This window comes from Halichoeres trimaculatus, unplaced genomic scaffold (genome assembly GCF_033239565.1).
Source record: "Halichoeres trimaculatus isolate MK-OKI-2021-1 unplaced genomic scaffold, fHalTri1.1 fHalTri1_scaffold_18, whole genome shotgun sequence".
NCBI lineage: Eukaryota > Metazoa > Chordata > Actinopteri > Labriformes > Labridae > Halichoeres > Halichoeres trimaculatus.
Genome location: NW_027437196.1, coordinates 29,292,758 through 29,304,765, shown reverse-complemented (window position 1 = coordinate 29,304,765; position 12,008 = coordinate 29,292,758). Strand labels below are relative to the sequence as shown.

Genomic DNA, 12,008 nt, shown 5'->3' with positions numbered 1-12,008 from the left:
TGAACCTTATTCTGGTCTCTGGCATATTTTCAGTGATGCTGGGCTAAAATTTTAATTATTATGCAATGTGTCTAAAAGTAATAAAAATGAAAATGAATCAATAAAAAATTTCAAAACAGTCTACAGGTTATTTACTAGAAGATTGTCAGGGCTGTCGTCACACTGTAACTCAAACCTGTTCTGTTACTAGTTGGATCAGCCTGTCAGACACTGAAAGCCCTGATAGAATCTGTGCAAGCAGAAAGATCCCACCCACACATCTCCTGACCTTTCCCTCTAAAAGCCAGCTGAAAACAGGGTCACCATTCAATCAATTCCTCAATATCAGTGCTGCATCTCTGTTTGGGTCATCCTAGCTATGGATGTGTGGCTTGGAGCCAACTCTGTCGTGCTCATGGGGAATCTGTTGAAGCAGCTAGAAGTGTTTGGCCCTGAGCCAGCGGAAATCTTTATTTCATTAAATGCATCCGAGGCTGCCCGGCTGCCTCCAACACAGACATGAAGCAGGGATCCTCTGACATTGGTTTAGTCACTCTGATAGATTCTCTGTTGTAATGGGCTAAAGCATGTTTTCCAGCTCAGGACATTCCATTTGTCCATCCAAGATGAAGATTAGAGAGTGATTCCTAAAGCCAGTCTACATAATTTATCAGATTAGCATAATGAGACATCAAATCAGTGTCTAGACTGTGACACTATCTGTTGGTTCAGTCTGTGGTCTAAGTTTGTCCAGGCACAGAGGTCACCTGAGCACCTGCTTAGAGGTCAGGCCAGGTGTTGGAGTGTATTTGATCTTAAGTGCATGTTAGCAGGTCAGGGATTAGATCTGGTTTCAGGAAAACTGGGATGAAATATGACTGTGATCAAACTGCCTCAAAAAGCTGTGAAATAGCTCTGGTTTAACTCCATTTCACTGTTCCTTTACAATAACTGTAACCCTGCCATCACCTCTGGCTTGGACTGTGTGAGTGGACTAACACACACACACACACACACACACACACACACACACACACACACACACACACACACACACACACACACACAAAAGCCATCATCTCTTTCAGGGTGTAGTCTGTGAATGAGGCTGCTGGCTTTGGAAATGTGCTGACACGGCTTTAGAAAAGGCTGTGGTGGCCCAGTATGGTTTCTAAAGAGCAGGCCCAGACTCCCAAAGCAAACAGTTTCTATCTGCTGTTCCCAACATGTCCACACCCAGACCTAAACATACTACAAGCAAGGGTCTTTGAACTCTACTGACCAAGATTTATAGAGGGAGGTGAAGAATTGAGTGTCCCAAACAAAAACAAATGATCAAAGTAGCAGAGCTTATAAAAACTAGCCCAGTTCATCTGTCAGTGCACGATGAATCACTTTAGGAAGCATGAGGAAAGGTTTCCATCAAGGGTCTGTTAAACTTTAAAAATATATTGTGCTGAAGTGAATGACCAGAGCTGTTTTATTTCAGCTCGTGTAGTTTGAATCAACTATCTTTAAGCATCTTCCTGCTCACACAGGAGCTTCATGAGTTTGAACAGGCGACAACAGTTGGAGGCGCTGTTTTATGTCACTCTGGAATATAGACTGGGATTTATGGTGCATGTGCAGTAAATGTAAACCCACACAAAGGCTGAGGTTATGATCTCAGCGTTCTCTGTCCGGCTGTTGCAACAAATACAGAGAAATTTGAGGTTTTTCCTGAAATCTCCATTTTAGAAGAATGTACAGTGACCTAAACTGTTTTCATGTGTACGCAAGGCCAAAACACAGAGGAAGAGCTGATTGCAAAACAAACCATGAACCTTTCAGCTATTTAAAGGGGCCATATCATGCTGATCCCTGATTTAATACTTACATATAATATAATAAATTTGAAAACAAGACCTTTCACCCCCTGAATTTTCAAAAAATGAGATATTGTATTTTTTCTAATGTCCTAGAACGAGATTTGATGCCTCTGAAAATAGGTCATTGCCAGTTGGCCGTGAGATTTCGACCTTCGTGACGACACGAGGATCCTTTCATTTTATTGGAGTAATCTGATAAAGCAGCTCCTCCACTGTGATGTCAGTTAGTCATACAACCGCCACCGAGGGATACACCCACCAAGAGCCGAGTATCCACCCTCAGATGCTGGATGCAGGGACTCTGCTCTGCTGAGCAGCTCGGCTTTACATGGTGAATTAGCAGTTAAAACACTGTAGTTTTAGCAGACGTGGTAATACTTGTGAGACTGTGATATTTACATGCTTGTTCTGACATGCACTGTGAACCAGGACCACAGTAATGCTGTGGTAATAACATAGTGAGGAACTGACGGTAGAGGCGATCTTTAGACTACACTTTCAGCATGATGGATAAAACAGACAGAGAAAAGTGAAGGAGCAGGATGGAGCCCTGTTATACAAATAGTTTATTGGTGAAGTCTGCCTATATTTCCACGTATAAACTATACATGTTACAGTACCGCTTTGACTCACCACACTGAAGCGTCCTGAGATGATCTGTGTCCAGGTGGATTTTCTTCCTCCTGAGCTGCAGAACCATCCAGGTCTGACTCGGGGTCCAATACAAAATACTCTGCCATTTTATTAGTGCTATCAATGCCTTACGGTGAAATTTTGGCAAACAGCAAACTCGCTCGGTCTGCCCCATTCAATGTGGCGATTTTGTAAATACTGCCATGCTGCAAAAACCACCCCCTGGCTCTACCCCCTCCTCCCCTCTGATAGAACTGACCAATCAGAGCACAAAGGGCTGTGGCGTTGTGAGGTTACTAGAGGTCATTCTCCAAACGGAGCGTTTCAACGAGATCTTCAGAGTGACCTAAACTGAGGATATTGAGAACGCAATTGTGGGGCAATGAAGGAACTAAATGACTTGTACTGAGGGCAGAAATGCTTTACAGGCATCCTAGTCTGGCATAGTGAAAAGGAGAAACAAGCATGATGTGTCCCCTTTAAAGTGACCAACTTTATTCTTTAGCTGCTTGTAAACCTCATCTTAGCCACAAATTGCTCTTGATGTCTTTGCACACTGAGTCCACAATTTCTATTTCTTGATAACTAATATCTAACAGAGAACAAGGATTTGGCATCTTCAAGCTTTTCCAATTGGAGTTGAATAAATAGCCTTATGTATCTGCCTAATGGATTGGTCCACTGTCACCAACATCCAGATTAGCCTTTGAGTCTATCAGACTGATATCTGATACTAGGCTTGGATCAGTGCATCCCTCAATGACTCTCTCTGTCTTTCTGCCCCCTTTATGTTTTACCACAGCTATCTATCTGCTGTGGTTGTTGGGCATATCTTGGAATTAGTAGACTGTGCCCAGATACTATCAAAAACACAAATGTAGGAAACAAGTGCTGAATATCAAACAAACTCCACCAGAGATTGTCAGTTCTTTTCACTGGGCTCAGTCATTCTAACCATCAGCCATGTGTTGGTGTGCACCTGTCAGCTCCTGCCTGGGTCCATAAGTGTGTCAGAGGTGAAGGTGAAAGGCGTTTACATAGCTAATGAGATTAAAGGGAAGGTCTGGGGTCACATGTGTCTCTGTCACATGATGCAAACACTGCCTCTGTGTCATGCAAATGTTTGGATGCTGTTTGTAGAAGAGAACAAACAACTCCTGGTGGTTATCTGTAAAACCATAACGCCTGAGCAGCATGAGAAATTTAAAATATTATATATCATAACAGACAGAATTTTAACCGTAGTGCCCTCATGACGCGTTGCACATGGAGAAGGTTTAGACCGCAGTGTGTGTTTTTATTTGGAGAAACCTTTTTTATTCTGTCAGTCAGCACTTAGCAACAGGAGCAAAGACCACATGGACTCTGTACAGTCTGTATCTGTGTCCAATATATGGGCTGCAGACTTTGGAGGATCTGGTCACTGACCGCCCTGCTGCCATTTCAACCATCACCAACACTTTCAAAATGATCTTAAGGATTTCAATAACATGAGCACAGCTTTTTATTGTGTTTAAAACTAAATACTATTACTTTACAAGTACAACTTGTGTTGTCATTAGTGTTGTTTAGGGTCTATGTTGGGCCACGAAGGATGCTCCCGTTGCATCCTCCACAGCCAGGAAAAACTAGGACACATTTGTGGGACACATTTGAAGGAGCTTTTGAAACAGGACAGCTTTCAGCCAGGCCTGGGGGATAAAAAGATAAAGATAAATACCTCCAAATAACTTTCCTTCAATAGAAATATGAGACATGGACGGTAGACTTCATTCCTTCATGTTTTGACAGACATATGATTTGCCAATCATATCTGGGAGGAGATGCAAACATAATCATTGAGCGCTTGCAGAGTGATTTATCAAACCTGAAACTGTGGTCGCTGTTTTTGTGTCTATATTTAGCATTTTTGAAAGGCAGGTGCAAACTGGCACAGCGTTACACACAAACTGCTGTGGTCGTTGTGGCGTGGAGGTGCAATGAAAGGCAAGGGAGAGAATCTTCTGTGTTCGTATTGACACAGTTGGACCGTCAGAAATAAATGCAGTGGAGACATATCGTCTATCCAATGACGCCATTTCAGAGCTTTCGTTTCTCTGTGCTGGTCTCCACCCGTGCGTAATGATTACCATCTCTTGGCTCCCTGGAGAGCTCTGGAGATGAGCCTCCCACTTCATTCCCTGGCAGCTCAGTTGAAGGACCACTGTCACTGAATGACCTCCGGACTGTTGCCAGGGCGATCAGTGTCACCCCAGACGTAGCACTGACCACCAGCTTTTGATGGCCTGAGTGTCATGGCAGAGGGCGCGCACCAAACTTCATTTTTCTTTGACAGGCACTCTGCTCACCAAACTCTCCATGGTGACAGCAAGTAGCACACCCTAAATCCTGATGTTGATATGGCAGTTTGCTCCTGTTAGCAATTGAGCGCTTAATCTTAGTAGATCACCTGCAACATGTCCACTAATAACAAAGTAAAGTAGATGTGCTTGTTTTATTTCTCCAAAGTAGTTGTATCATGTTCAACCTCTGACAAAAAATAAACCAAGTCCGAAATAACCTCCTGATGTCTTCCAGCCCTACCTTCAACACACTGCTGTGATGCAGAGTCTTTAAATGCGACCATTGAATCAAGCTCTTCCTATAATGACGATTATTGGAGCAAAATCTGGACAGCTTTTTGGCTACGATGAATGTATAGTTTATACGTGGAAATATAGGCAGACTTCACCAATAAACTATTTCTAAAACAGGGCTCCATCCTGCTCCTTCACTTTTCTCTGTCTGTTTTATCCATCATGCTGAAAGTGTAGTCTAAAGATCACCTCTACCGTCAGTTCCTCACTATGTTATTACCGCAGCGTTATTGTGGTCCAGGTTCACAGTGCATGTCAGAACAAGCACGCAAATATCACAGTCTCACAAGTATTACCACGTCTGCTAAAACTACAGTGTTTTAACTGCTAATTCACCATGTAAAGCCGAGCTGCTCAGCAGAGCAGAGTCCCTGCATCCAGCACTCAGTCAAGTTAGCCAGAGCTGGGAGGGAGCTTTATTTATACTCAGCTCTTGGTGGGTGTATCCCTCGGTGGCGGTTGTGTGACTAACTGACATCACAGAGGAGGAGCTGCTTTATCAGATTACTCCAATAAAAAGAAAGGATCCTTGGTGTTGTCATGATGTTTGAATCTCGGGGTCATCTCGCAATGACCTATTTTCAGAGGCATCAAATCTCGTTCTAGGATATCAGAAAAAATACAATATCTCATTTTTTGAAAATTCAGGGGGTGTAAGGTCTTGTTTTCAAATGTATTATATTATATGTAAGTATTAAATCAGGGATCAGCATGATATGTCCCCTTTAAAGAAGCAAAGGTGGTTTTATAACTTTCTGAGATCCTGATTATATTTTAAAAGGTGGGGACAGCAGCTGCTTTAGTAAAAGGAGGCATCATGGTCTCTGTTGTTAATTACTGAGACAAAGTTTGTTGAATTGAAAAGTTTTAGTTACTCGCCCTCTGAAGTGAAGGTCAACATCTTATTACTACATACAGAGGAAGCTTGGAGTTGCAGAAGTTGTAGCAACAATGAGACATTTTCTTAGCTTCCTCTTTGATGCTGGAAGTTCTCCAGTCATCAGCCTCATGACTCTCACATGAGGATGAAGCCGCCTGGTGGAGCGCTCCAGGCCCACATCTGCTTATCATGTCCTGTACTCTCACACACGTCCTTTCTGGACACCACACAGGCTGCTTCATTGTGTGTCAGTCCAGTCCAGCTATCACTGTGGTTTCACAAGTTACTGATCTGAGGATGATCTCTAGATGTGCCAGCCAGAAAGTTTTGAGCATGGTTCATTTATCAGATGGTCCCTGGAGCACAAAATGATTACAAAACTCCTCTTTGTGAAAGTCTGAAGAGCTGGATGAATCTTCTGAGTGTCACTGTGTTCTCTCAATGATGGAGAGTCGACTTGGAAGAAAATAGGCTGTGAAGTGTTTTTCTTTTCTTTTAACCTAAAGTCAGGTCAGTCTGCTGTGTCAGAGTTGTTTGGTTGTTGTGTTTTCACGTTCATTGAAATCAAGAAAGCAGCTCCAAGAAGAAAAACAAAAATATGAAGCACCAAAGGAATGTCTTTTCACTAATTTATCTCTTCTCTCGTCTTCTCGTCTCTTGTCCTGAATCAACCCCACTTCCAGAAATGACTTAAAGACGTTAAATCACACTAACAGCAGCAGTTAGCATTCTTTGCTCTGTTTCATTTCTCGGCTCTAAGGTCATGATTAGATTATCTTCTGGTGTTATCAAGAAGTTTATAGAAAGTATGATAATACTTTGATGATGGCGCCATTGCAAATGCGATGATGATTGGCTGGGTGGGCGGATCATGCCCTATGATCATGACCTCCTCACGCTGTCTCACTGCACGCGCCGACTGCTAAACACCACAAGACAGCGACAATGGCATCAAGCCCGGGACGTAAGAACTGGATATTGCTCTGTTAATTGTGCAGTAATATACAGATACAGAGAATTGCACTAATTAAAGGCCAGGTTTTTCTTTGTTTTTTATCACCCAAGCTTACCTTTTTGGGGTTGGGTTTTATACTTGAATGCAAAGTGTGTGACTATTAGCCTATTTATTTTCAATATTTAATTTTGTTCCTTCACTGAATATTTAAGAGTTGGATATTGCTCTGTTTATTGTGCAGTAGGCCTTATGTACAGTTAGAGATTTGCACTACTTAATGGCCAGAAGTTTACATTTGTGTTTTCTTAACAGTAAGCAATCTTTTTAGTTCAAATAAATACCAAATGTTGTAAAATACTGTATATAGTGTTTTTATTCCTTTATCAGCTGATGTGAATATCTTTGACATTAAAAATGTAATAGAATGTAACAACATAATAACATCACAGTTACTTTGCTGAGTAACTAGTTACTCTTACAATGAGGTAACTGAGTTACTAACGCAACTACTTTTTGGGAGAAGTAATTTGTAACTGTAACTGATTACTTTTTTAAGGTAGGACGACCAACACTGGTGTTGAGTTTTTTAAAAAGGAGCAATACTGGAGATTGGACTACCAGAGGCAGGGCTGAGAAGTGCCTGACATACTAAAACCAGATTGTTGTGTTTTGACCAGCTGCAGTCTTCAGGTCTGGTGTTAGGGTCCAAAGTATGCTCCACCAAATCTTGGTCCCTGTTGATGTTTAATCACAGGTCCTCTTTGGTTCCAGTTCAGAGCCTGGGATATTATCTCTGTGTACTAGAGCAGTGTTTCCCAAACCTGGTCCTGGGGACCCCTGCCCTGCATGTTTTTTATGTTCCCAACTCCAACACACCTGATAACGAGCCATTCATTTGAATCAGGTGTGCTGGAGTGGGGTAACATCCAAAACATGCAGGGCAGGGGTCCCCCAGGACCAGGATTGGGTAACACCGTTTTAGATGTTACCCCACTCCAGCACACCTGATTCAAATGAATGGTTCGTTATCAGGCTCCAGCAGAGCTTGATGATGAGCTGATCATTTGAATGTCCTCCTTCTCCTTCCTCCTCCTTTTTTTTCTCATGAAAATGGAGGAGTAGTTGGGAGTCCTAGCCCCAACATTAGCAATGGGTACTGAATAAGATACCTAAACACATCCTTATGACTGTGAGTTAGTGGAAGAATAGGCGGTTTTCCATTATGGACATGAACACAGCATTACAAGTTTATATATTGAAGAATAAATATGTTAAACTGAAAAACTTTGAGATTTCATTGTTAAACAAATTAATATTTGGGGCAGGACTAGATAAGCTTTTTTGCTTCTATCTGTTCCTTCTCAAAATAAAATAAAATAAAAAATGAATTGATATTAATAACCATATTAATGCACAAATGTACTGAAAATTGGTACCATTGAGTACTGATAGAAGAATTGCCAAGTACCAGCCATCGGTGCCTGGCAATTGGTATCATTTCAAATGTGAAAGGTGCCCGTCCCTACCCAACATGCAGTTTTCCCTGACTCCGCTTAGTCCTCAGACCCAGGTTAGCACCCCCCAGAAAGGGGGACGCCACTTTGTCAGAGGTTCCAAACGTTGACCAGTGACCCCCTGATGTAGGAAAACTGACTGACCAAAACCTGAAAACTGACAGGAACAAAGCTGTGAGTCTTGATTTAGCTTATGGGTAGAAAATCAGACTACCTATGGTCACACATTTCTGTGTTTCCTTCATGAATCTGTCCCCGCTGATACCCTCGTCATCCTGGTTCAGTCCCCTAAGGGATCTTCAACAAAGAAATGAAGAAAACAAACTAAAAATTTCCTTTTAGCATTGTTTTTTGTAAAGTGTAACTCTTATTGCTGTTTACATTTTTATATGATCGATAAAATATGAAACGGTTTGGATTTTGGAAGGCATTTCATACCCCCCACTTTGGGAATCACTGTGCTCACTCTCCATCCATGCTCGTCTGTTTTCATACCTGGGTGTTTTCTTTACACTGATATGCTCTCATAGTGCCAAGTGTTTGAAATTGTAATTCTTCCTGCTCAAATATTGCAGTGGAGAGTATTTTTGTTCTTTACAGCACCAATTCGACCATGAGTGGGAGACAGCATGCAGTAGCCAGCAGCAACAGACAGAAACCAATCAAATCCAAACAGGATATTCACTTTGTTCCATCAGCCTGCTAACTGACTGCCTGCTGCGCTGCTCTACATTCAAGTCCCTGGATGCTTGACAAGCTTAATGTTTGTTGAAACTTAACAGTGCTTCCCTTTGGTACCTCACAAATCAAGTAAAATAACATCCATAATGAATAAGTGAGTTAAAAACATCTCCTGTTTCATTCTCCTGCTCCTCCTGCTGAGTTAAAAGTAGGTTGAATTGATGGCACGTTCATGTCTCCAACAACTTCTTCTGCTCCAAGAAAGTTCTATGTGGGCTTTTTCTTTCTTTCTTGCTGTAATCCTGATACTCCATCCATCAAACGTCCAGCCACATTAAGGGAAGCAGCAGAGCAGATTTAGCGTGTCACTGTGATTGAGTCTTGGCAGTGGATCGGTCACGTTCAGCCAGGATCACACTGCTGATTATTGGAGCATCGACTGCCAACACTCGCCAGAGGGAAGGCACGATGTGGGCCTGTCATCTCCATCAGCAGCCACACTTCACAGGACTCCCCCAGGGCACTGCGCACACACACGCGGACACACACACACAACTTGTGGCCCTCACACGGGTACACCTTCAAGCCTTAAATAGTTCTGGGTCAGGCTAGACTCTCGTGTTGGAGAAAAAAGGAAAACCACAGTGAAAGTAAACTCCACAGAGTTTTTGAGGTGGTTTTGAAACCCCAAATAACACGGTGGAGCTGTCTGTGAAGCTGTGAGTCAAAATAAACTTGAGGTGAACTTCCGTTTTGTTAGCTGGAAACTTCTGGTGCCAGCAGCAGCTTTTCTTTTGTAAGCAGCTTTCAATCTGACTTTGACAATAGCCTTTAATAGGCTTGTTTTCTACATTAAAGAATACCACTTTATTCCCTGGAAACTTCCTAATTCATGCTAATCCTGAAGTTTATAAGATATCATTTAGTTTTATCCTGCTCAAGGACTCTCATGTGGTGTTTTTGCTGTTCACAGTGTCACAGAAATGTTCCGTTTGTAACTCTGAGCGTCTAATCCTTATATTAACTATACTGGTGATCTTTTTGTCTTTCAGGGGGAAATTTGCCGTGGTCAGGAAGTGTGTGGAGAAATGCACAGGCAACGAGTACGCTGCAAAGTTTATGAGGAAGAGACGGAAAGGCCAAGACTGCCGGATGGAGATCATCCATGAGATCGCTGTGCTGGAGCTAGCAACCAGCAGCCCCAGGGTGGTCAACCTCCACCAGGTCTATGAGATGGCCTCTGAGATGGTGCTGGTCCTGGAGTTGTGAGTATCCAAGCTGCATGTGACATCTCTAAAAAAAAGACAGAATAAAAAAAATCTTTGTTATTCTGAATCTTCAAATGTTTCCCTCCCTTTAACCAGGGGCGTATTTAGTGGTTTAGGGGCCCAAAGCAAACCCAGTCAATGGGGCCCTCCATGTCCTTGTAACTCATCTTCCTCAGAGCTAGACTGGCCTTCCCTGGGTCCACTGTCTCTTTCTGAGAATCAAGGCATGAGACAGTGCTAATCTTGTACATGGTAACTTAACACAACTAAATGCATTTCCTCAAGTTCTGTACTTTAGTTTGATTTTGAAAAAAGTGAATACATAATTTAGTCCACTTTGTCCTGGATTTGAAATCTTTTATGGTCAATTGACAGCTTATTTGTCCCACAGTGGGGAATTTACAGAGTAACAGTAACAAACAAGAAAGTATGAAGTGAAAAACATTACAATAGGTAAATATGAAAAAAAATAATTTAGTAAAGAAAAAATATGTAGATATCAAGCACAACATAAAACTGGAAAAAAAAATCTACTGAAAGAGGTGATATTTACAGTTACCATACTTTTTGGTACAATTATTTAAAGTTAATGTATTTTTATTTGACCCCCTGTCCAGTGAGTTATGTTTCCAAAAAAGAGATTTTGTACAATAATGTTTATCACCAACTGAAAAAGTTTGATTTTGAGAAAATGATCCTGTTTCCTGGGCTAGATAAAGTCCTTAAAATCCTAAAAGTCTTATATGTTTATCTCAGATCTCAGAGCAAAATTGTTTTTATTTCTGACTTGGTTGAAAATAAGAAAAAAATGGGAAAAAAGTGTTTTTTACCACTTCCTTCCTGAATCAAATTTTCAGATGTGTTGTAACATGGAATAGCCCATTGAATAAGAAGGGAGGGGGAGCACCCAAAACCATCATTAAAGATTAAGCCTTTTGATGTATTTTGAAGCATGAGAAGTAAGATTTAGAAAAAAGAAATGCTTTCAATTGAAGAGAACTTCATAAATCAGTTTTTAAGAGATGCTTTGGGGGCCCCTGAAAATCTTGGGGCCCCAGGCAACTGCCTGTGTTTTCCTAATTGTAACTACACCCGTGCCTTTAACAAGACTTAAACAGTTCTCCAAGTTTATAAAGCTGGGTCTTTAAAAAGCCTCAGTTTATCATGGGTTTTCCCCCTTTACATTGAGTGGTTACAAGTTAAAGACTTTTACATCACAATAACCATGAGAGAGCCATGACTGATCTGTTGTACCCAAGGTATAAACCTGTTAGGAGCAGGAAAAAAAAGGTTTAGGCAATGTTCAATTACCTGCAGTGGACATCGTTCCTCAACCATCTTAAAGCAAAAAGGAGAATCTCTTAGATCCCAGACAACCATTTTACAATTTCACATTTCAACCAAGGACAAAAGAAAATAGGAAAAAAATCTTAAGTATGAGATAATAGTCACATTAACTATTTATTTTTCTAACTATGGAAACATTATTAGACTCAGTTTATGTGAAAACACCACCTATCCCTAATTATTGCAACACCTAAAGCAGGTCACAAAGCTACAAACAACTGAGGATGAACATTTAGCTGCCCAAAAG

At 41.4% G+C, this 12,008-nt stretch overlaps 1 protein-coding gene across 1 annotated transcript in view; it reads left to right on the top strand.

Annotated features, from left to right (window-relative positions):
- Positions 1–12,008, top strand: part of stk17a (serine/threonine kinase 17a) — a 45,461-nt gene that overhangs the window by 11,011 nt on the left and 22,442 nt on the right. The window contains exon 2 of the mRNA XM_074694013.1: positions 10,199–10,411. Within this exon, the coding sequence (XP_074550114.1) occupies positions 10,199–10,411 (213 nt within the window). The remainder of the gene's footprint in view (positions 1–10,198; positions 10,412–12,008) is intronic.